Source organism: Piliocolobus tephrosceles, chromosome 1, assembly GCF_002776525.5.
Source record: "Piliocolobus tephrosceles isolate RC106 chromosome 1, ASM277652v3, whole genome shotgun sequence".
In the NCBI taxonomy this organism is placed as follows: domain Eukaryota; kingdom Metazoa; phylum Chordata; class Mammalia; order Primates; family Cercopithecidae; genus Piliocolobus; species Piliocolobus tephrosceles.
Window position 1 is genome coordinate 62,769,382 of NC_045434.1, and position 24,510 is coordinate 62,793,891.

The following is a 24,510-nucleotide window of genomic DNA, read 5'->3' on the forward strand; positions in this document are numbered from 1 at the left end:
CAGCTAACTTTTTATTTTTCTAGAGATGGCTCTCGCTATGCTGCCCAAGCTGACCTTGAACTCCTTACCTCAAGCAATTCTCCTGCCTCAGCCTCCTAAAGTGCTAGATCACAGGTGTAAGTCACTGCACCCAGCCCAAAGTGTTGTTCTTTAATGGCTATGTGAAACAAAAGGAGAATAATAACGCCTACCTTATGAAAGGGTTCAAAAGTTAGGGAAAGTGACGGTCCTAGCCTAGTGATGGATGCTCAGTGGGTGATCAATAAATGTGAGTTCCCTCTCTCTGTCTAATAGCAAGCTGCATGGGCCCTGGCAGGAGCTCAGTAGTGCTTTCTGATCGACTGGGGGCCTCGTTGTTTGTGGGTGGGGGGCAACATTGGGTGAAGTTTTGATAGTTGCCCCCTACAGATTTTAAGACCCACAAATTCCTCTAAAAGAAATAAATCTGCCCAGATTCCTGTAGAGAATTGCTATGAAGATCAAATGGAAACACAAGCCGCCATATGAACCTAAGGAAATACTGCCATAGCAGGGGCTTGTTGGGCTATGGTCAAAGCAGATCCTTGGGCTGGGAACTGAGGTATAATTTTTCTCCCTGTCCTCATCACTCTCTCTCTCTCTGGGTGACCACAGATGAGCCACTCACTTCTCTGGCTTTAAGGATTTTCTTCCCTGACTTAGATGGGTGAGCCTCCCTTCCCTATGAGACAGTACAGCCTGGAGGTCTGGAGTCCAAGACTTGGAGTTTTAATCCAGACTCTACCACTTCCTACCTCTGATGATTTACTTAACCATTCTGAGCCTTGGTTTCATCATCGTTAAGAAAGGTTAGTAAATCCTCTCCCATAGGTTATGATGGGGCTTAAAATGGAGAGAATGCAGTGTCGTCAATGTACACTGGCTTTTGTGACTATGCCCAGAGGAAGATGCGGTGGAGTGTGTGACTAATCATAACAATAAGTCATGTTTGCAGAATGTTTGTGCCCATGTGGTGTTTTCCCACTGTGATCTCATTTAATCCTCGGAACCAGCGTTTGACGCAACCGTGACTGCATGAGTCTCACTCCCATTTCCAGATGAGGAAATAGAACCCCAGGGAAGTCTAGTAACTTCCTGAAGGTTTTGGTCCTTTGGCTTTATGTTCTAGGGTTTTTTTTTTTTTTTTTTAAATAAAAACTATTTCCTTTTGCTTTTTTGGAGCTATATGTCATAAAGTAGTCATAGATAAGATTTATTGAGTATAAAATACAATGTAGACAACATGTTTACTTGTATTACCTTGCTTCTTCTTCATAGAAAATCCTGGGAGGCAGAGAGTATAAAATAACCATTTCCCCGATTAAGACGCCAAGACTTGGAAAGGTTAGGGGGCTTGCTATTGGCCACGGAGCCAGCAGATGGCTGAGTGAGGGTTTGAACATAGGATGTTTCACTTCAAAACTTGGACTTTTAACCACTCAGCTATGCTGATTAGGAAGCAGCAGACTAGAGAGTTCATTGTTAGGACAGGGCTAACTGACAGGGCTGTGGGGTTGGAGGAGACGGCAGGGGCATGGCTGGTACCCAGAGGCTGCCCGATACTTACACAGTCCAACTTGCTCTTCCTCCACAGGTAGTAGGGGTCAGTGAGTTGCTTGAGGGAGTTCTTGAGATTGACAGCAATCAGGGCTCCTAGCACAGACTAGAGAAGCAGAACATTACTCCAGGCCCCCAGGGTTTCCCCTTCTTTTTGCCCTCCTGCACATACCCGACCCTGAAGCCTGGCAGGACAGAGATGGAGTTCTGGAACACCTCCCCTGGCTGATCCCCCAAATCTCTGCATTCGACCTTAGGTGTGGAAAGTGCTGGCGTTAGAGCCATGGGGTCCTTCCTGGCTCCATCCTTGCCCTATCTTTCTTCCCTCATCCCTAAATGATACATGCCTAGAGCCCTCCTAGCTGGGCTATATGAGAGCCCGGCACTCATGGGTAGGTGCAAATGCTGCCTAGGGATTAGACTCTGAGGCCAGAAGGCTGGAGTTTGGGACCAGCCCTGCACTGTGAGCTGCCTCACTACGGACAAGGTTACTTAGACTTTCAGACTCAGTTTCCTTCACCTATAAAATGGGGAGGATAAAACCTGCATTGCCTGCCTCACAGGTTGTGGTTGAGACTAAGTATGACAACGGTGGCACTTTGTAGTCTGTGAAGTGCCACATAACTCTCAGGGATTGCTCTTATTGGAGTCTCTCGCTGTCCTCTGCTCGACGGTTGGGCTCTTACCTTGGGGAGAGGATACAGATAAGTCCCCAGGACCAGCATGGTGATCATCACCACCAGAGACACACACAGGCTTGCCACCTATTCCGAGAAAGAGTTGGGGATAGAGGATAGGTGTGAATTTTTTGCTCTTGATTTATTTCCAATCCATGGCTTTGGTGGAGTAGAGACTAAGAAGGGAAGAAGGGGGTTGGAGAAGAGCTGGCCTGGCTTGCAGTGCCCAGGCTTCTCTGGGGCAACCGTTCTCTTACCACCTCCCCGCCACTCCCCTAGAACAAGGCTCACCTGGGATTTTCCTCCAGCTCCATCCACAGCCAGAGTGACGGAAAGCGCACAGCAAATGACATGAATTTTAAAGAAGGAGCCAAAGAAGTTGCTGCAGCCCAGGGCGATCATCTCCTGTCAGGAGGGGACAGGATTAGAAGCCAGTGTCGGGCTGGGGGGCACAGGGACCAAGTGCAGTCAGGCATGCAAGCTGGATTGTGGGACTAGGACCTGAGAGTGACCCTGTGACTATAAAGTCACACATTCCCAGTCAAGAGGATGTCAGCCTCTTGGGGTCAGAGGACCCCTCAGTATCCCCCATACTCAAGGCAGCCTGCCTCACCTCAGCCCAATGAGCACCCCACCCAAGATACCTCATGCCAGGCCTGAGTTGACCCGTCCTGCCCAGTCCTGCCGGGGGTGGCCGGAGCTACCTGGTTCGAATCCACGTCGTAGCCGTGCTTGTTGGCCAGGGTCCGGCCCATAGCCAGGTTGATGACGTAGCCCACGATGGCTAGGGAGAAGGCTGTGCCTATCATGTCCTTCCACTGCGAGACCACAGGTGACACCGGAGTGGGGAACCTGCCCAGGAGCCCGGAAGGAGGCAGAGCCCAATGGCGTGAGTAGGGAGGGCAGCCAAGTCCTTCACCAGCCCACAAGGACCAGCCAGGCCCCCATGGTGTGCCGGAATCTTTGCCTAAGTTATCCCATGCAGTCTGAATCCTCAGCACCACCCCATAGGGTAGAGACCATCACTCCTGTTTTACAAAGGAGGAACTGAGGCTTAGAGAACCAACTTGCCCAAGGTCCCTGGGCCAGTACGTGGTAGGGCCTCATTTGTTAACTCCCAGATTCTGAACCCTGCATGCTCATGAGTCCACAGACCCCTAGAACTTTGGTGCTGTGTGGCCTTCCCTCCCGTGCCTGCTCCAACCCTGCAGGACAAGCATCGCCCCTCTCTTCCCAGGGCCCAGCATGGTGCCTGGCACTGAGTGGATGCTTCATGAATCTGGTTGAACCTAATAGCTCCCTTTCTGCATGGACAAAGAACCAACGCATTACAGCAAGGCAAAGAGCCAGCAAGGGGCTGATCAGAGAGGCTTTGTTTAACAGCATCAGTTGAATGAGATTTATAAGGGGAGTGTGGCAGTTAAGACTCATTTTGCATAAAATAGCCTACATTGGCTGGTTGTGTGGCCCTTCTCAGGAAACAGTAATAGTAATAATTCAGACATGGCCAGTGTCATACAGTTTCGACAGCACTTTCACAGAGTTCATCTTGTCTCCCTCTCCGAGCTCAGGCCTGAGTGGGGCATGTGGTGGGGTGGGCCAGGCTTCTGGCCACCTGGACTCACCCATGTTGGATTTCTCCCACAATCTGCATGTGATACTTTTTGGGCATCTTATAGCCCCCGGAGATAGCTGTTGCCACCACCACCTGCAAACCCCAGAGTGGAGAATGGGGATTAGCCCTAAGTTGGGGCCAGGGCAGGGGTCTCTCTCAAGTCTCCCTTTTCTCTGGGGACCCTGAATCCCACTCCCCTGCCTCGTTAGGGGGAATTATTAGAGCAGTAGAAAGAGAGGAAACGCCACATATGGCGGATGGGATGGATTCACATCTGACTTCCTGTCCCACTGACTGCCAGTGGGGGGCATGGGGTAAGGAAGGGTAGCGGCTTCCTCGTCTCACAGCCTGGCCCACCAACACCCCAGCTCTGGACACGATCCTTACCACAATCATCTCTGTAGGGATGGGGAAGCGGATCTTGTGCATGTAGCGAGCATTGAGCTCCTTCACCAGCACCAGGAAGGCACCGCTGATGAGGGCGAAGATGAGCGAGGCGATGTTGGTGTAGGGGAGGTTTTTGCAAATGTCAATGAAGGTCTGGGGGAAAGAGCATCATGCTCGCAGGCTCCCACCCCTTCTTCCCATACTACCCCACCTTTGGGTGTCTGACCCAGGGAAGGGATGCCATCAAAGCTAATGGAGGCACACCAAGACAGAATTAAAACCCAGATCAGGAACACTGTCCCCTCATCCGCTGCCCTCTCCCAAAAGGCACATGGGGAACTTGTGCTAGCAAAGGAATGCTTTCTTCTTCTTTAGAAGAATTTGAGCTAAACAAGGAGGGATGGAGATTAGATATAAGGAAGGACTTTCCAGGCAGGGAGGGGTTGAGGCAGTAGAATGGGGAACTGGCAGAGAGTATACAGCTCTTTTCTGCAGTGATTAACCACCAAGAACCTCAAGGTCATGACTTTGACCCTCCCAAGACAGAAACCCCCTCAGAATCCTCTCTGAACAACAGCTAAGCCAGCCCTCGCAATGAGGAGCTCACAACTTCTTAAAACAGTACAGCCTCCTCATGTGTCTGCTGGAGCCTTGCCCCATTGGCAGGGGTGCATCCCCAGACTCACAAAGACGATGGACCCCGGGCCTGCGTAGGAGGGGATGGTCAGTCCGAAGATGTACTTGAGCACTGAAATCAGGATCTGCAGGCCGGCGGCTGTCATGAAGCCCCGGATGAAGGATTCGGAGAGGTAGATGGCCACAAAGCCAAACTGCATGAAGCCCAGGCCTATCTGAGAGGAGGAAAAGGGTGGTTGAGGGGGGGAAGACCCATGTGGTTCAGCAGTTCCAACAACCCGCCCCACCCACACCTAGGTCTGGAGCGCCGTGCAGTCCTAGGATAGCAGTAGCTTGAGGGAAATGGGCCATCTGTGACCTTCACCTGCCCTTTACTGTGCTTTACATGCCTGCCATTAGACCTTCAGTTCCTTTAGAGCATGGGCCTTTTTGTTACATCACCTCTCTGGCTTTGGCTTTCTTATCTGTAAAATAAGTCTGGTCCTCCCCCAGTGTTTTCTCTCTCAGTAAATGACACTATCATTAAGCTGGTTGCCCAACCAAAAACTTGAGAGTCATCCTCCCTTACCTCCCACATCCAATCTATCACCAAGCTTCTGGTAAAATGTTCTTTTCAAGTCCAGCCCCATCTCTTTCTCTACGTGGTCTTGGCCTGCATTGCTCCCGCCTGGGCCTCTGCGGAGTCTCCCAACAGGTTCCCTGCTTTGATTCTAATCCACCTCCCACTCTTCATTCTCTGTGTAGCCAAAATGATCCTTATAAACTGCTAATCAGACCCAAAGCCGCCGTTTAGAGGACAGAGCCCAGATTTCATTGTCTGGCTCCTGCCTACTTTTCCATCCTCTTTTGGGGCCTCTACCCTCCAGCCACACCAACCTCCTTGCTTTCCCTGGGCAGATCACACTCTTTCAGGCTTCAGTGTTTTTAGGCACTGTTCCCTCTGCCTGGACCATCCTCTGTATATCTTGTTCCTGGTTAGCTTCTCATCCTTTAAGACAGGTGGAGTGTCACCTCCTCTTTGAGGTCCTCCGTGACTCTCTGCTCTGTGTTCCTACAGTTCTTTGTACATAGCTCTACTTTGCTGCTTATCTCACTGCATACAAATTTATCTGTTGACATGGCTCCTTCCTCTGCTGCGCTGTGAGCAACTTGTGAATTGGACCTCTTTCTTACTTATCTTTGTATCTCAGGGTTTAGCCTAGTTCTTGGCAAAAAACTGAATAAATGAGTGAATGGAAAGGTGCTCTCTGGGACTCTGTTTTGCTCTTGCATTCTGTCATGTTGTGCTTCCCTTCATAAAACCTAGCAGAATCCTTTGCAACCCTTTGTGGAAGCTCAATTTATGTTGTACAACTGCTGCTGTGGCTTGGAGCGGAGGAGGCTGGAGCAGGGTGAGGGATGTTAGAGAAACGTAGCAGTCTGCAAGACTGCGCTGGCAGAGAGTTGGGTTTCTCCACAGGATAATGGAGACAGGCTGTTAGTCTTTTAGATAGTTTTAAAGCTCGGGACAGTTTTACCAGGTGCAGCTGTTGTTTTTTTGTATGGTCCTGCTAGATGCAGGTGAGGAGACACTGTTAATTTTCAAGGTTCACTTTAGCCCTGGGATGGGCAGGAGGGAGGAGGTAGAGCCCTAAATTGGATTTTTTTTTTTTTTTTTTTTTTGAGACGGAGTCTGGCTCTGTCACCCAGGCTGAAGTGCAGTGGCATGATCTCGGCTCACTGCAACCTCTGCCTCCCGGATTCAAGTGATTCTCCTGCCTCAGCCTCCTGAGTAGCTGGGATTACAGGCGCACATCACCAAGCCTGGCTTATTTTTGTATATTTAGTAGAGATGGGGGTTTCACCATGTTGGTCAAGCTGGTCTCAAACTCCTGACCTCAAGTGATCCACCCACCTCAGCCTCCCAAAGTGCTGGGATTACAGGCATAAGCCTCCACGCTCAGCCCCCTAAATCAGATTTAGCATCAAAGCTAAGGCTTTGAGGCAGGGGCAGGGTGGTCTGATGCCTTCCTAGCAGGGTTGGGGGCTGCCCCCTCACCTGGATGATGGCAGTGAGGCAGGCTAGCGTAGCTGACACATGCAGCCTCTCTGTCTCCATGGCTGCTGTGTCCACATAGCTCTCATTGGTGACATTGTTGAAGACCTGGAATTTCGACTCTGGGGCCAGCTGCAGACAGATGTTACCCACCAGGATGCTGATAACGGCAAAGGTACCTGTGGTGCCCCACCCAGCCAGCAAAAATCAGAGGTTTGGACCACACCCATGGAAACCAGAAAGGGGCCCAGGAACGCTTCCCGACCCCCAGGGGGATGGATCCCTGCACCTCCAAGGCTCTTCTCCATCATAATAAAAACAACCACTCACTCTAACCATGATCTATGCTTTTTAAGGTGCTTTCACCTCAACGGTCAATATTGTCTTATCAGACACGTGAAGAAATGACTCAGAAATAAGAAATATAAGCAGAGCCTGAACCAGAAACCAGCGCTTGTGACCAGGCTTTTCTCCATCTCACTTAGCACCAGAGAAGTACAAATGTCCCTGTAGTGGCCGGCTGGGACCAGCCAGGGAGTTAGATGGTGATTTCTCACATCTGTTTAAGCATGGTATAGCATATGGTATATCTTGTTCTGCCAAGTCTTCCTCTCATTCCTGGGAGGAAGATGGAACAGGTAATGCTAACTGAACTCAAAGAGGCTCAGTGGTTTCTCCAAGGTCACCGAGGACCTGGGACTGACATTCACAGCAACCATCCCCCTAGGACTGACCACAACAATTCTAGGAGAATGCAGATGGAAAGTCTCCCGAGCCCCCTTTGCCACACCTCCCATCCTTGTAGTCTGGGTCATCCTGCCTGCCCAGAGGGGAGAGGCCTTACCTGGCACCATCTGGTGCACTCCCCCCAGGAAGAAGTAGGTCAGGAGGGGGAAGAAGGAGGAGTAGAGGCCATTGACTGCAGGAAGGTTGGCCAGCAGAGCAAATGCCATGCCTGCAGAGGACGAGATTGAAGCTCAGCAGCACAACTGACTTATGGGGACCACAGAAGGATGGAGTGGGGATGAGGAGAGGAATGGTGGGGAAGTGGCAATCCAGGCCTGGCTGAGGGGCCCCTTCACCTTGTGGGACCTGGATGGATCCCCCGCTGAGTCCACCAAGCAGGTCGGGAACGATGTAGTCTTTAATTTTGTACTTGGGGAGCCAGGAGAGCACAGGCAGCAGCCCAAACACCACAGCTTTGATCTTGGCTGAGGAACATCTGGAGGGGAAAGGGGAAAATTTCCAGTTGGCTCTGCATGGCTTGGACATTCCATGTTGGAGAGGGATTATCATATCCTGCTCATTTCATTCATTGGTTCATTCAAAATTCACTGAACGGTGTGCCAGGGATACTGAGAAGAAAAGGCAGGAACTTTTTTTTAAGAGCTCGTCAACTTGCCCTGGGCATTAGCTGGAGGTCTTCTGACTGCCAGCTCCTTACCTGGGGAGTTTACAAGACTTGGCTTAAAGGTATGGGTGTTGTGGTGGCTCAGTCTTTGGAGGTATCAGATCCATCTCCTGGCTCAGATGGCTTTTCTCTGGGAAAGGCTCCTCCGAGTGCTGTCTGTCTGATTCCAGGCCTGGGTACCTGTACCTTGGCTCTTGCTGCTGTGTGTGCATCCTGTGCGTGCATTCCTTGCTTTTTGTCTGTCTCTCCCACTAGGCAGCCAACCCCACCACGCATGGCAAAAGTCTAGCTCTTCTGTTCATCTTTGTACACCTTGAGCCTTGCACAGGGGCACTTAGTAAATATTTGTTGAATAAATGAATGAGTGAATACATCTGAGTGGGGTCTGCCTGCTGCCATTTTTCTTAGAACTTCCTTGAAAAGGAAGGCTCTATTGTTCCTGCAGGGTGAACTCTGCTGACTCACTATCCTGTATGTGTGGTAACTCCAATACCGGAGTTCTTTCTCCTGTGAATTCACTGGGCAGCAGAGGAGGGAATAATTCGTTGGTCAACGCAGGGTGGGGAGAGTTGATCCCTTCCCTGTTTGTTGAACACCTCAAGGTCCTTTCATAGAAACCCAGGAGCGGTAGGAACAAGGGCTTACAAACTCAAGGGTGACAGCCGGTGGATTGATGACTGGAAGTGGGTGAGGGGCATTTGCTTTCCTTCTCTCAGCTGAGGGAACTCAAATACTTAGGGCCCATCTGGTGACTCACTGGCCTGCTCTGATGAGGCTTCTTTTCCTGCCCAGCACCAATTCCTGCTCTTTGCTGTTGTTCAACAATAGATTACCTGACACTTGGTCCCCTGGATGTCACCCAAGACTGAAACCAACAAAGACAATGCTTTGTGCCTTGGAAAGTCTGGGCAGATTTTCTTTTCCAACTAACACTCTATGAAACAGCATCATCATCAATATCTTACCCCCTGTCCCTTCTGGGGCTCATGGGTGCCTCTGCCATTCCTGGGATGCTGGAAGGGGAGGTAGACGGGGGATAAATTGCTTAATGCAACTCTAAAGCCTTGCTCGAAGAGAGAACCAGCCCTGCAGGGGCTCCATCAGGTCTGCTTGTGGCAGAGAAAGCCGGACTTATGAATAGAGAGCTGGCTAGGGAAAGAAAAGCAACTCATTTGAGGGCTAGTCCATGCCCAACCTTACTTGCAAGTCTGCTGTATGTTGGGCAAAGCAATCTGAAGCTTGAGAGAAGAGCTGGACACAGAGGCTGAGAGGGATTAGCTTTCTAGACATTCATTCATTCATTCATGAAACAAATATTTATTTGTGCACCTTCTCTATGCCAGACACTGTTCAAGGCTCTCATGCCAGCATCATGGGAATTGTTAGTTTACTATATCCCTTTACAGCTTTCATTATCCAATCTTTTAGCAGATCTTCTCATCCTCGGACTTTGTGCCCTAAAGTCTTTGGGCACAGAGACTGGCAGAGACCACCTGTCTGAGGAGCACAGCTGTGAGGACAGACTAACTGGGCAGAAATGGAGCCTCCCAAGAGAAACAGGGTTGGGCTGGGGCTTTTAGTAAAAACTCAAGTGGGTGATTCCCCTGGCCTGAACCAGTTCCACCTGCGTCTCCACTTCAGCCATTACCAGTGACCTCAATCCAGGTAACTGAATCAGCCGTCTCCCCAGGGGAGTGAGGGAGAGTGAGCTGGCCTATAGCTAGGCCAGAGGAGGTCTGCCAGGAGTCCGGGAAGGGGGAGGGTGACATTCGCAGCCCCAGCCTCCTGGGGTGTGGGTATGGATCACCTTGTGTAGCGTCTCCTTAGGGACAAGGTTTCATACTCACCATCGCATTTCCAGGGAGCTAAGAATGGAAAGAGCCTGGGCACTGGTAGGACTACACCCTGGTAGGTCCCCTCAGGAAAGTCCAGAAATTTAGGGCCTCCTTTTGGCATTCTCTGGATCAAGTGGAGGAAGGAACATCCGGGAGGGAAAGGACAAAGGGCTTGGGGTGATGGTAACTTCAAGTATTTTTTGTAAGGAGGGAGCAGGGCATGGATTAAGGGCTCTGATGCTCCCCACTCCTCCCTAATGTAGCATGCTCATCTACCGTGCCTTAACAAACCCAGAGAGACTCGGGTGGATTGAGAATATGGGAGATGCCATGCAGGGGTTTGGGGATGCCCTACAACCCTTCTAGATGGTTCTTGCTCCAGCTCCCCATCCTCCCTGGGGATCTCAGTACAGATGAGGTTGTAGGATCTTAAATTCATCATTCAGAACCTCGCTTCCCCAGGGCTTCCCTTAACCCCATCTTAGTGATACCGGTGCAGAAGCTGTGTCCTGGTGCAGAAAGGATTTTGGTGGGGAGCAGAGGAGGCAGGAGTTTGGGTTCTGGACCAGTTACCTGAAGGTATTGCGAAGTTTCTCTCCCACTGGGTATGTCCGGTCCTTCTTCTCAAACTCATCGTCGAAGAGGGTGAGAGAGTATGCGGCTCTGTCTACCACGTAGCGGGGCCTGGGCTGGCTCATATCTAGGGCATTTACAAGCTTTGAGAGAAGCAAAGGAGGGGAGAGTGAGGGAACATCCCTCTCCAGTGCCAGCCCAGGCCTTCTCTGTCTGGTCCTCGCAGCAGCCGAGTTTTATTCTGGCCTTCCCCGCCCTGATAAAGCAAGGTGCCTCCCTTCCCTCTGTCAAGTTTTTCCGTCAGACTCCCTTCTTGCAGTGGCCTTCCTTCCCAGGCACTGATGATGCATACACTCGCCCTGGCTGTTTTGCTTGGCGCTCAGCACATGGCTGGGACTCCACACCTGTGACGTCACCATCACCCCCACCGAGCACCAGACAAAGGGGAGGTAGAAGTACGAGGGCAGGAGTCCCCACTTGATTCAGCATGTGGACCCTACTCTCCCCTGACCTCTGGTGTCCCCACAAGCCATACTCCCTCCCAGACCTCAGTTTCCCTGGCAGAAAGGTTCCTACCATGCAGCCAATCAGTTTGGAAGAAACAGAAAACAGCTTGCCTGGAGGCAAGGGGATAGCTGAGATGACCTCAGGAGGACCCTTCTTGGATAAGACACCTAGAACTTCACCAACAGGTTTCCCAGGGGGAAAATGGTGTGTGTGGGGAAACCAGGATGGTCCACCTGCCGGATCTCTCCCACGGCTTCCTGTGCCTAACCTTTCCCCCACCCTTTTGTACTGCCGCTCCTCTCCTCCTCACTTTTGCGCAACCTCGCCGACGTTCCAGGAGCTGAGTTGGGCCAAGCCGAGTGCCAGGGCCCCTGAGGAGTTCCCTGTAGGAACCTTTCCCCCTCCCTCTTCCAATTACTGGGCCTGCCAGCTCCCCTCTACCTCCCAGAGCTGGGAGAAGTCGCTCAGAGGACCACAGAGAAAGGACAGAGAAGAAAGAGATAGGGCAGGCTTAGAGTGAGGATTTGTATCTGGGAGGTGGGGAGTGTGGGGTGGCTGTGGCCAGTTTGGCAAAAGATTTGAGATGGAGTTGAAAATGAGTAACTACCTGGGGGCTGGAGATACCCCCAACTTTCCAGAGGAGAGCCTGGGTGAGAGGGGAGGTTGTCAGAGGGGAGCAGGTTGCCTAATGCCTTTTGTGGAAGGGTCCAGGAGCCTGGGCTAGTCTTGCTTTTATTGAGGAGGTAGTTGGGCAACATTATTTTTTGAACCTCAGATTCTGTATCGGTAAAGTGAGGGTAACAGACATATCTCACAGGGTTGTTGTGAAGATCAAATGAGTTAATGGATAAGAGTTGTGTAAAATGTAAAGTGTGATGCAAATGTGAGTTTCTATTATGAATAAGATTGTGCTCAAGTTGGTGAAAGCTGGACTGGTGCATTCCATTCATTTGGTCTTGGGATCCCGAGGTCCACTGTGAACTACAGGTGAGGGTGGGATGCCCAGCAAGACCCCACAGGTGATACCCAGCAGAAGGGGAGGTGGGAGAATGAACCTACCCCCAGCGCCTGTGCCCAGCCCCTCGCCTGGCCCTTAGTGTACTCAACAAATGCTTGTTGAGTGAATTGATAAAAGGTGTTTTGGAGGAGATATGGACAGAAATGAGTAAGGGCAATGGCATGTGAGACATTTCAGTGGGAGAAATTAGAGACAGGGTGGCTTAAGGAAAACAGCACAAGTTTGAGAGCCAGATGACCTGGGTTCAAAGATTCAGTTTCTTCATCTGTAAATGGGGATAATAACAGTCGCAGGCAGTTGCTATGAGGATTAAGTGAGATCATGTGTTTGAAGAGGCTGGCCTTTTATAGGCACCCAGTAAATGGTAGTGGCGATGATTACTATGATTAAGATGGGAGGGTGCTTTCTACCTCCTAGCAGAGACTATTCAGAGGCTTCCGGCCCTTCACCAGCCCATGAGGCGGAGTGGTCTGGCTCTTCCTCTCCACCTGCTCCAGAGTCTGCATGGGTCTGGTTGTCCAGGTGGTTTGCCTGGGGGGCACAACGAGTGGGGAGCATGACCTCCCCACATAGGAACCCGAGCTCCAGACCTTGCTTCAGAAAAAGACTTATGGTTTGGGGAGTCTAGCCCAGGCCACTAAACAGACAACCTGCCAAAAAAAAAAAAAAAAAAAAAAAAAGGCAAAAATTTCAAGGGAGGCTGAATGAAAAGAAGAGCCCTTTGGAAGAGGAGGTGATGGGAGATCTTGCTTCCACACCAACCAACAGACAGCGATCCCTGAAGCATCTTCCTAGGGTGCTTTCAAAGGCTCTAACTTCCAGTAGTGTGTTTGTGGGGAAGGAAGTTATTAGCATCTGATTCTGCTGAACCCTACTATCCCAGCTCCCCTCCCCACGATTTCCCCACTTCCTCAGTGGTACCTTTCTTCCTGCCACCCAGCCCACCCCCATCCTTGTTCCTGTCCTCTCCCTCCCCATCAGCCTCCATTCAGTTGTTCATCAAATCCTATTGTTATTTCCTTCCTTCCTCCCTCCCTCCGTTCCTTCCTTCTTGTCCTTCTGTCCTGTCCATTGTCTCCATGTCTCCACCCACCCTGTCCCATCACCTCCCTCTTCAAGTCTTATCTCATACCTGGACTATTGCAAAATTGATTTGCTGGTCTCCAGCCATGCCCCTTCAAACCAGCCTAAACTCCCTGCTCCGAAACCTCTATCTCCCTCATTTCCAGGAGGATGAGATCCAAAATCCTTATTTTGGCATTTTTGTTTTTTTATCCTCTGGCCTTGTATTGGTGGATTCGGGAAATCTGTTGGCCGGGTCCCTCCACACCATCTGGGCATCTGCACCCGCCAAACAAGCCTGGGTGTCTGTTCCCACTGTCTTCCTTATCTGAGGTGCCCTGACTCATTTCTGCCTTTCTAGACCTGCCCATCCTTAAGACCTGTTGAAGTTCCTCCTCCTTCCCTCTCCTTCCTCTCCAACACTTTTCCCTCCTCCTTCTTGCCTATGAAGCCTTTCCTGACCACCTTGAAGAAACCCTGAAGGATTTCTCTTTCTCCCAGCATCTCCATGTGCACCCCTCCAGCCTATACACTAGTGTTGGCTTCGGCCATTTTTCCTTTGGGAGGAAAGCGTCAGGGTGGCGGAAGTCCTTCAGAGAGCAACAGGTAGGTGACTCAGGACCAGTTCTGCCCCTCTGGGCAGGCTCACAGACAGATGGGGCGCCAGATGCTAGGGAGTCCCCTCTGACACAGGCTCACAGAGGAAAAGCCTTCCCTGCTTTACTGGAATACCAAATCTGTCTCTTTCCCATGCCCTCTGCCAATCCCAGAAATAGGATGCTGAAGGGGAGAAGGCTCTGGGAGCTTTCATAATTCTGAGTTTGCATAAAGAGGAGAACCCAGCAACCAGTCAGGGTCAGAAAGTTTTGTGTAGAAGAGAACTTGAGGACCACATTCGTCCAATTGTCTCATTTTGCAGATAAAGAAACTGCACTTGGTTCCAACTCCGATGTTCCTGTTGGAAGGGGCTTCAGACCTTCCAGGAACAAAGCTGATCCCAGGACAATGTTTTCCCCTGAGTGGCACCTGGAATGCCCCTTTCTAACCACCCTGGCGACCTTGCCACCCCAGCTGATGGGACAGGACCTCTGGGTTCTGTTACTCCTCTTGAGGGCTCTGGTTCCCTCCTGGCCTTGGTTTCCCAGGACTATGATGGCCAGAGTTGCAAATCTGCAGCCACAGGAACTGCCCCAGCTCCTGGTGAGGAGGTGCCCTCAGCGTACTTCCTAATTCCAAGAAAGGGGTTGAGGTGGGGTGGGACGTAGAAGGCAAGGTTACTTCATCCCCAGCCAGCCCTTCAAGTGAGGACAAGAGGTGGAGGGAAGAGGGATGGGAGTGGTGGAAAAGGGTGAGTGGTATGGTGGGGAGGAGGGGTCTCAGAGAACTAGCAGGGATGGGGGTTCCAGGGAATCCGCAGAAAGGGTGTCTCACAAGGCTAGGTTAGGGGCGGGAAAGGGGAAGAGGGAGCAAGAAAGAGAGCCAGGTATAGGGAACATAACAATCTGATCCCCAGTTAAACAAACAAACAGCCCTGCTAGGTGATGTCAGCATCGCTGGAAAAAAAAGTCAAGTGCCCTATTGCCAGAGGTGTGTATCTACGAGCCCTGCCCCCACCACCCCTCCACAGCCTCCCATCCCCCCACCGGGCCAGGGATAAATAGCAGGTGTTATGTGATAATACTGAGAAACAAAAGGGTGACCCTGCCCCTCCTCCACTATGCAGGGAAGGGGGGCAGGTCCCAAAGAGCTGGAGGGACTTAGAGGAGGGGCTGTGAGGTTTAAGGGGAGTAGGGGGTGAGCTGGGGAGAGCAGAGGGCAGGAGATGTGGGTGCATAGACCATTCCTATGCCCCGGCAGGAGAGAGGGTCAAATCTGGAGCAGAGGGCATGCAGGGGTCCTACGAGGTGGAGGAGCTGGGAGAGGGGAAGCAAAGAGAAAATAGACCCTGCGGGGGGAGGGGGGCACAGGCTGGAGCAGATCCCCTCCTGGGTTTCTCCAGGATTTCTCCTCCAATGAGCTCGTGCCAAAGCAAACCCCTGGTACCTCCTCCTAGTCACATTTCTGACCAGGTCTCTGTCAACACTATCCAAAGATTGTAGGCAGAGATGGGCTGCGGCAGAGATGGGCTCAGGCAGAGACAGTGCCTGAGTGGATGCACCGAAAGGCTCGGAAGGGCACCTGGCCATGGGAAGCATGCAATAAACTCCGACTATTCTCATTACTGCCATGATTCCAGAGGAGCCTCTTTCCTGCTCTGCCATCTCTAGTGGGCACTCTGCCTTTTTTTGGCTTTCCTTTTTCCATCTGCCTCTGTACCCGCTGCCCCATGACTTAACTCCTCCAAATTTTCCCAGGACTTAATGAGAAGAACAGCAGAAAATCTTGTCAGAAAAGGGTAGAACATCGGGGGAGCAGGACGATGAGGGGCCTATTTGTGGGTTTTGGTCGGATCTGGAGGCGATGCTGTCACTGTGACCCAGGCTGACTTCCTCCTTAGTCCTGCCGGGGGTGTGCATGTCGGGGAGGGGGTTTTTGACGCATGTGTGCCAGGTACGGGAACAGCCCCGGCTTGGCCAACCCACCCTGGCGTCCTTATCACTGGTTCCTAGCCGGCTGGTTGCTGTGTTCTGGGAAGAGGAAAGGTCACCTTGAGGTTTCCCCTTTGCTCTAGCTGCTGGTTGCCTCCCTGCCTCATCCAGGGTTGGGGCCACAGGGCAAGAGCAGCCTCTGAGTGACCCAGGTGTGAATGTGAGGGGGACAGACAAACTGGCTGGGGTCTCAGTGGGAGACCACATCCCTGGCAGGAGGAGGAAGGATGTAGAGGCCTCTGCACCCCTAAGGCTTTTTTTTTTTTTTTTTTTTTGGAAACGCAGTCTCCCTCTGTCACCCAGACTGGAGTGCAGTGGCACGATCTCGGCTCACCACAACCTCTGCCTTCTGGGTTCAAGCGATTCTTCTGCTTCAGCCTTTCTAGGAGCTGGGATTACAGGTGTGTGCTATGACACCCAGCTAATTTTTTTTTTTTTTTTTTGTATTTTTAGTAGAGACAGGTTTTCGCCATGTTGGCCAGGCTGGTCTCGAACTCCTGACCTCAAGTGATCGGCCCTCCTCGGCCTCCCAAAGGGCTGAGATTACAGGCTGAGCCACTGCACCCAGTCCCCCAAGGCATTTTTAAACACTCCTTTTCCTTCTACTGTCCCTGTGTTTCCAGGGCAAATCTCTCCCCGCTCCTCACCCAGCCTAATTTCTTCCTCAGTGTAGGGGAGGATGAGATGTCCCTAAGGTGTCATAGAGACCGCATCCCATGTAGGGTAGAGATTCACTGATACTAACCCCCAAATCCGCACTCCTTATCTCCAGGCGGACTCTCCCTCCCTTTGCACTTTCCCTGCTGGGGATGGGTGCTGGGCTGAGGAAATAGGCTTCAGAAAGAGGGATCAAGGCTAGACTTTGAGAATCACTTCCTAAGAGCAAGACTGACAAGGTCATGGGCTCCCTGGAATGGGCACTTGAGGTTAAATTCCTAGAAGTCTTTAAGGAGACTGGGGCTGCTTTCACTTGGAAGCAGGGCCTGGGCAAGGAGACCAGGGAAAGGCCCAGCTGCTCTGGTCCCAGAAATCCAGGCGAAAGCCCAGAGAGGCATCCAGTAAAGATCAACTCCCCTTGAAGGGGTGGCTCTGCCCCTTCCATCTTCCAAGTAGTGACCCCACAGCCCGCAAAGCTTGGTCAGTGTTGAGCTGGTCCTCAATTCCCCCAGCAAGTTCACGGGCGTCAGAGTCTGGCTGTTTAGTACGGTTTAAGAGGCACTCTTGAATACTGGGTATATGCCAATCTCCAGAAGACTCTGGGCATTAAAAGATAAAGAGGCGTCCGTCTCTGCCCCAGGGTTTATACAAGTGAGACTCAGAGTGGGTGGCTAGCTCTGGAAAGTGCCTGGGAAGGCCATGCTTGCAGTGGAGGTGCTGCTGGGCCATGCTGGTCTCCATGCTGCCCATGCAGGGTCTTGACGGGTTCTGAATGCCAGGGCCAGGATGAGGGAGGTGGGGGAGGACCGTGGGGCTCCGAGAGAGGGTAATCTGCATGAGTGAAGTCACTCAGGGGGAAAGCCCTCTCTCAGTCTGCCTACTTGGGAGGCTGTGTCACTCCAAGGTCTTCTTTTGGTGCTCAGACCCGTGGGGCCAAGTGTAAGGGGCAGTTGATGCTGGAATAATCAAAGCTTTGCTACGTCTCAGCTGGGGACCCTCTGGGCTAGTTTTGAGGAATGGAGGCACTGCCTGCGAGTGGCTTGGAACCCCTTGGAGCTGCAGTATGAGGGGTTTGGAGGCTGAGAGCCTGGGGAGCTGGTGGCCCATCCACCGTCCTGGCCCAAGCCCTTCTGTGTTGAAGCATTCACCAGGGAGTCGGGCATCCCAGGTCCAGCTACCACCCACCCGCCTGCTTGATGGAGTTGGTCCCTTGCTCACCCTCTCCCACTCCTCGGTTTCCTCCCCCTCCACCTCTTCCAGCTTCTCAGGACTAATGGAGATACACGGGATTCTGTGTAGTCCATGCTAAGTTCCCTGAGCTGGTGGAGAAGTAACTGAGTGAGTGAAGGACGATGTCTGGGGGGTAGAAGGAGGGGAGACAGCCATATAGAGCAGGCTGGTGAGTCAAGCATTAAGAGCTTTTGCCTCCAAGACTTGAAAAGAAAGGCAGAGGAGCAGTCCACAGCTTCAAAGGCTGGTGCAGAAGAAGGTCTAACATTTTCATTTCCCTAGGAGGCCTTGCCTCGCTCTGTTTTGGGGTCTGGCGGCCTCCTCCACCACACCCTCACCCTACTTGCTCCCTCAGCCAAGCCCAGCCTTAAACCCAGGTCCTTACATGGACGTGAAGACCCAAAGGGCGTCTCAGAGGGGAAGGGCTGGGAGGCTGCTCTCAGACTCCAGGGGCCAGAGTGTCCTTCCTACTTGTGCTCAGGTTGGCAGTTGGTTCCTGTCATCCCTCCTCTCATCCCTCCTCTCGGTACCCCTGGTGCCCGCCCTCTCGCAGGGATGACCCCAGCCCAGTGGGGTGGGCTGGGCTGGGCTGGGTGGGGCTTACCGGTGGGTGAGCAAAGCCGGCTGGGCAGGGCTGCAGGTGTGTCTGGGGAGCGGGCAGCCGAAAGGTGTTCCTGAGGTGTGTGAAAGGGCTCTGCTCAAATAATCCAGGGAGGCGTTTATAAATAACTTCTCCTCAGGGCCACGGGGTGAGCCCCGGCTTCGGATTGGCTCAGAGGGGAAGTGGTTCTGAACACTACACCATAGCTAAGCCTGAGGAGATAGGAAAAGGAGATAAGGGGGAAAAGGTCCCAAATGAACAGCCCTTTTTTTGTTTTACCTGGGGAGCAGGGCTGTTTGATGGGAGCTTGGCACTTCCTAAATCCACCCCGAAGACAATAGGTCACATTCAGCGGGGCTCCTGCCCCACAGGCTCCCCCAAGGCGGCCTGGAAGGAGGGGGACGAGGCAGAGGAGGGGACAAGGCAGGACAAGCTCCTCTCAGCTTGCTGTCCTGCTGCTTATGGGGCTGGGGGTCAGGCCAAATAGCCTCTTGGACAATGGGAGCTATTGAGGCCACCCGAGGGGTGTGCTCTTGGGGCTGCTTGCTTTGAAGATTGGAGATCTAGGGGGTGGGAAGACAGTAGTCCTCTGAACACCCCTGGGGAAGGGGAAGAACCATGTCTGGGAGGCCCTGGGAGCCTTTATGCGGTTTTGGGTTGTGATGGAGACCTGGTTCCCAGTTCTGTCCCCAGTCTTAAGTTGCTTGTGAGTTCTGTGCCTTGGTCTATCCAACAGTGCAATGGGGGAAATTATTCTTGGCCCCCTCCAGGTAGTGTGCAAAGAGAACACAGGGGTTTAGGATCTGATAAAAGAGCTCAAGAAACTGGACTTAGAACAATTATATGAGAGGTGACCTGAAGGCTAGCAAATCTCCAATCACAGCCCTCTGCTGCTTCCAGGAATTAATGTCTCCCTGGGTCATGGCACTGCTCCGGCTGCTGCCAGCAGAGCTGCCCATCCCAGGCCCATTGAGTGCTGCGGAAGGACCTCAGAAAGCAATTCTGGACAGGGGCTGGGAGGGTGGGTGGGCGTGTTTCTTGATTTACTTCCTGGGAGGGAGAGTCCCTTCCTGACACCAGGTGCCCGTTCTTTGAGACATCAAAGGCTGCACTGTCCTCATCCTCAACTGTCCTCTCATCTCTCCAGAAGAAACCAGAGGCTCTGAAGTGGGCTGGAATCTGTGCAAGGGGCTTCAGTGAGGCACCTCTGGAAGTTGGGGCGAAAGTTCCCCATGGTGAAATGCGCTAGCTTCAGTACATAATAGGGACTCAATAAATATTTGTTAAATGAATGAAAGAGTGAATTGTCTGCAAGCCCAACCCAAGGGATAGTTTGTAGATGTATTGCTTGTGGGGACTAGGGAAACACCCAGGGTCACTCAGAGTTGTCAGGGTGTAGCCAGACAACTGGCTGAAGAGAGCCAGAATTCAAGTGACCCAAGTGTGCCCCGACACCCGGCTGAGGGAAGGATGTGTGCATGGATACTGCCTCGGGGAGCCCTTCCCCAGACCCCTATGTGGACTTAGCTGACAGGTTGCACATTCGTTCCTCTGGCTTCCTCTGCTTCACTCTCATAATACTGACCACAATTAATGGTAATTATGTACGGAATTGTCAGTCTTTCTGCAAACACTGTGAGCTCCCTGAGGAGGGCAAGGGGGCAATGCCTCTTTTGTATCCCTACCCATCTAGCCCAGTGCCCGGTACTTAGGAGGAGCTCAATGTAGATTTGTAGAATGAATGAACAATTGTACAATACAGTCTTTAAACAAAGCAGAGCCAGAGGGCGAGAATTTGTCCATGCATCTTCAGTATTGTCCAGTGTCATGGGTAGCCTGACCTGTTCTAAACTTTGGCCAGGAAATTCCTAGAAAGCAGATGAGTCATTAGGTTCTTCCTGTAGCCAGGTGACAGTGGCCATCAAGATCAACCAACTAAGTCCCCTTGCTGAGACACCATGTCCACCAGGGAATCTTCTGATTGTTCATCCTTTAGGGCAGAGAATGCACTGCCCAGCTGGCTGGAGTGTCTAGGGCTGCTTTTGCAGGCATGCTTCTCTTTTAAATGACCCATGGACATTCTGGGCTACCCATTGGTCCAGTGTGAGTTTTATTAATGTGAGTTAGTATCTCCTGAGTCTGACCTACTTTCCATAGTAACACTTGGTTTTCACACAGGTTATTTGATTTAATTCTTATACCAAACATATAGGTATGTTACCGTCATTTTTTGATGAGTAAGCTGAGTTGACTGAAGTGAAATACTTTGTCCAAGGTCACAAAGATTTGGATGGAAGAGACAGGAATCTAACTTGGCTAAAATGGCTTCAAATCCTCTGCTTAGTCTATGATATCATCTTAACCTTTGAGCCTGCGAAGCGAAGGATGAGATCCTATTCAAGACCATACTTTTTAGATACCATCAGGCTCCCTTGCAGGTATAACTCCAAAGGTAACCTGGATGAAGATGTCTGGGGCCTCCAGGACATGTACTGGAGTTGGAAACTTGTTGTCTGTTCTCCTCAAAACTTTTCTACTGTCTCAGCAAAATTCTGAGCAGGTAGCCCTTGCATCATAGGGACAGTAGGGATAGATGAGCCCAGAGATTCCTCTGAAGTCACCAAGGAAGATGGACAGGGGCCTCAGAATCTGGGGACTGGTCATTGGTGGGAGATCCAGGAAGAAGGAAAGCAGACCAGAGGCTAGGGAAGCAGAAGACAAGAGGGAGAGTGCCCCTGATGGCTGAAAATGCATCTTGGGGGTATCTTGGGTAGAATTAAAGTGTGGACAAATTTAGGGTTGGTGGAGGGAACACAAAGATATGGAGAGACAGGTGACAGGAATAAAAACATAGAGAAAAGGTGAGGGAGACAAAGACTCAGAAACAAAGAGAAAGGAGCCAAGGACACATTAACAGCCATAGCAGCTCAGCCTGGAGTTTTGCTAAATCATCTGTGTTTCATGATGAAAGCGATGAACAGCAACCCTATGCTTCTCTCTGGAGCAGTATAGAGAATCCTTTGAAAGCAACCTACTTCGCCCCCAGCCCTGGGGTGGGATGCTGCATTCGTTCATTCATTCATTCATTCATTCATTCATTCATTCATTCATTCATTCACTGGAAACCCCTTATCGAGTGCCAGGATCCTATACTGGGAAAAATGAAATAAATCAGACACAATTCCTGTCCTGAAAAGATCTCACAATCTGGTGAGGAAGACAGGAAGGTGAAGAGACCACTGTAACATGGAACATAGGGTGCTATGGGAGTACAGGGGAGAGGTGCCCAGATCAGCCCTCCAGGGGACAGAGAAGGAGCTGGGAAGACTTCCGGCAAGAGGAGGACAGGAAGGTCGGTCACAGCTGCAGCCTGGACACCTGAGCTATAGACTCCAGGCCGGGGAGGACTCCCAGGAAGAAGTAGGATGGCGGCTGCCCCTGGAAGCACTGTTTCTAGAAGGGATTTCCAGCTTGTTCCCAAGTCCTTTTTGACCTCTGAACGCACCCAAGATTCTCTGCCTTAAAGCCCATCCCTGTGTTCCCCTGTGATCCAGAGCTTGCGACCACACACACACACAGTCACACTGAACAGTCACACATAACACTGAGTTATGCAGATAAAGCCGAAGTATTCCTAAGGTTCTCTCCTGACACATCTCACCTTTGAGCTGATCTTGCTAAGAAACAGCTGGTTTTCAGATGGGCAAACTCAGGCTAGACCTGCAGAAAGGAGACGAATTCTGCCACCTCTGTCCATCCTTGGGCCTCTGGTCTTATCTGCACCTGCTGGCTTCTTGCACGTGTGCCCTGTGTGGGTGCCAAGGGTGTGGGCAGGAACATGTTTTGGGCAGAGCAGCCCAGTGACTTAAGCAAACACCTTAAGGCTGAAGACAGCAAAGTCTTCACCACCCTGCCCTGCAGTGGCAGGATCTGACCTGGCCCCGCATGGCTGCCAGTTTCATGAGTGCTTGAGAACTGGTGGGACTGCAGAGGTACCCAAGAAGAGGCGAATCCTCACTTCTCTCCCCTGGGAAGCCCAGGGGCTCAAGTCCCCTAGCTGTGAGTATCTTAGGCTGGTCAGGAGACATGGAAGGCAAGGTGAGCAGGGTGATGCCAACCAGTGCTTGGTCTTTCAACACAGGGAACTCCTAGCATGTACCCAGCACTGTGCTAGGCACTGGGCATGCAAGACCCAGTGAGAACCAGTCCTTGGAAGATCAAGACCCTGGCAGGAGCAGGCAGAGGAGGCTTCTAGAATACATACAACAACAGAGCTAGGGGACAGTATGTTAGGAGGAACCTTAGGGTGGACTCTGAGGTGGCAAGGGTCTGGACAGTTCTTGTCTGGAGACAGTCAGGTCAGCATTGATCATGATCCCTGCACATCTGAGGCCGGAGGAAAGGATGTGTCACAAACTACAGAACGGGAGACAAGGAAGGGGCCTTAGGGTCCATCTGGTTCGCCTCCCTCGTTTTACGTATGAGATACCTGAGGCTCCAGAAAGGGCCAGGGACCTGCCCAAAGTCACCGAGAGAGATAAGGGCAGAGCTGAGGAGATGGCTCAGGTCAGTGTCTGCCTCAGGACCCCAGTCTATCCCTCTGCCCTGGCTCTGGAGCACAAACCAAGCCCTCTCTCCACAAAGAGGGCAAGAAGTCATGTGGGGACCTCCTCCCACTCCCCATTCGGTCATTACCTAGACACACCCTGTGCTCAGAGGTGGGCACGTGCTGGCTGCCACTGCGGAGGCACTGTTCTGCCCGTCTGAACTCGGTTGACTTTGTTAAAGGAGTGGTTTAGGGTTGGGATTGGGGGTGTAGGGGAAGCAGGTCTGCAGCGTCAGGGCTTGGGAGCCCAGGGGGATACAACTCCTAGGTGGGCGGGTCCTGCAGCTTCTAGAAGGAGGAAAGGATTCTGCTCAGAACCAGAAATTGGCCTGGGTGAGGGTGTTCAGGGCAGTTCACACTGCCCTGGGAATGCTGAGATTGGGCTGGAGCTGGGAGGAGGTGAGTTCCAGGTGGTTACTATTGACTGATGGGCCTCCTGGCTGCAATCCTGACACAGGGACCTTAAGCCAAGCACATATTAACCTGGGCATAGGGGCTGCTTCTAAGGGTGGGATGTAGACCCCAATTCAGGGAGAACTGAGAGAGCTGGAGAAGCATGGAGTTGAGAATCTTGGGCACCAGGCCTCACCCTATCTCTAGGATCTGGCTTAGGCAGCGAGGGTATTACGGCAGAGGTGGTGTTTTCCGACTGCAGTAAGGTCATAGGAAAATGATACCTTCCCATCTCTCTCTTCCTATTCCACATTCTCCAGGAAAGAGTCTGAGACTGGAAGGTACCTAACACCCACCACCTGATCCAGCCCACCTGACTCTTCTTCCCCTGTGACTCCTGACCACAAAGACCCCTGTTTTCTGAATGCCAACAGCTATGCAGTCTGAACCTCACAGCCGGCGGAAGGTGAGGTATTCTAGGTCTTCTAGGTCAGGTTTAGTTCACACCCTGTGCTCTGAGGTGGGCATGTGCCGGTTGCCACTGCAGAGGGACTGTTCTGCCCGTCTGAACTCGGCCGACCTTGTTAAAGGAGTGGTTTAGGGTCGGGGTTGGGGGTGTGGGGGAAGCAGGTCTGCAGCGTCAGGGCTTGGGAGCACAGGGGGATACAACTCCTAGGTGGGCAGGTCCTGCAGCTTCTAGAAGGAGGAAAGGATTCTGCTCCTAACCAGAAATTGGCTTGGGTGAGGGTGGTTCCTTGAAGCCCTGGACTGTATCACAAGCACTTGCGAGACATCAGAATGTACTGGAAGAAAGAAAACTTTAGGCTCAGATCTTGGCTCTGGGATTTGCTAGTCATGAGACTTGGGGCAAAGTATTAAACTCCCAGGCTCAATTTATTCATCTGCGAAGGGGGCCGAGTGGCAAAAAAGGAGGTGCGATTGTAAGGTGAATTCCTTTCCTTCGGGCACAAAGACAGGGCCCAGGAAAGACAGGGCCCAGGAATGACCACTGGTGGCATGGCCATTTGCTTATCTCCATCATCTCTCTGATAGCGCAGTGTATCAGCCCTTCAGCCACACCCTAGCTAGGCAAGACCCTTCTCA

At 51.8% G+C, this 24,510-nt stretch overlaps 1 protein-coding gene and 1 long non-coding RNA gene across 2 annotated transcripts in view; one reads left to right on the top strand and one right to left on the bottom strand.

Annotated features, from left to right (window-relative positions):
- The window catches only part of SLC26A9 (solute carrier family 26 member 9), a 30,392-nt gene extending 11,892 nt beyond the window's left edge, over nucleotides 1-18,500 (bottom strand). The window contains exons 1-12 of the mRNA XM_023186909.1: nucleotides 18,411-18,500; nucleotides 10,745-10,887; nucleotides 8,008-8,147; nucleotides 7,770-7,880; nucleotides 6,929-7,104; nucleotides 4,941-5,105; nucleotides 4,255-4,407; nucleotides 3,878-3,960; nucleotides 2,957-3,104; nucleotides 2,544-2,657; nucleotides 2,262-2,339; nucleotides 1,586-1,681 (exon numbers count right to left, since the gene is read on the bottom strand). Coding sequence (XP_023042677.1) covers nucleotides 1,586-1,681; nucleotides 2,262-2,339; nucleotides 2,544-2,657; nucleotides 2,957-3,104; nucleotides 3,878-3,960; nucleotides 4,255-4,407; nucleotides 4,941-5,105; nucleotides 6,929-7,104; nucleotides 7,770-7,880; nucleotides 8,008-8,147; nucleotides 10,745-10,869 — 1,389 coding nt within the window. The 5' untranslated portion in view covers nucleotides 10,870-10,887; nucleotides 18,411-18,500. The remainder of the gene's footprint in view (nucleotides 1-1,585; nucleotides 1,682-2,261; nucleotides 2,340-2,543; nucleotides 2,658-2,956; nucleotides 3,105-3,877; nucleotides 3,961-4,254; nucleotides 4,408-4,940; nucleotides 5,106-6,928; nucleotides 7,105-7,769; nucleotides 7,881-8,007; nucleotides 8,148-10,744; nucleotides 10,888-18,410) is intronic.
- LOC111522734 overlaps nucleotides 10,176-24,510 on the top strand; it is a 41,445-nt gene continuing 27,110 nt past the window's right edge. The window contains exons 1-2 of the long non-coding RNA XR_002725313.1: nucleotides 10,176-10,244; nucleotides 10,657-10,816. This is a non-coding gene — a long non-coding RNA (uncharacterized LOC111522734). The remainder of the gene's footprint in view (nucleotides 10,245-10,656; nucleotides 10,817-24,510) is intronic.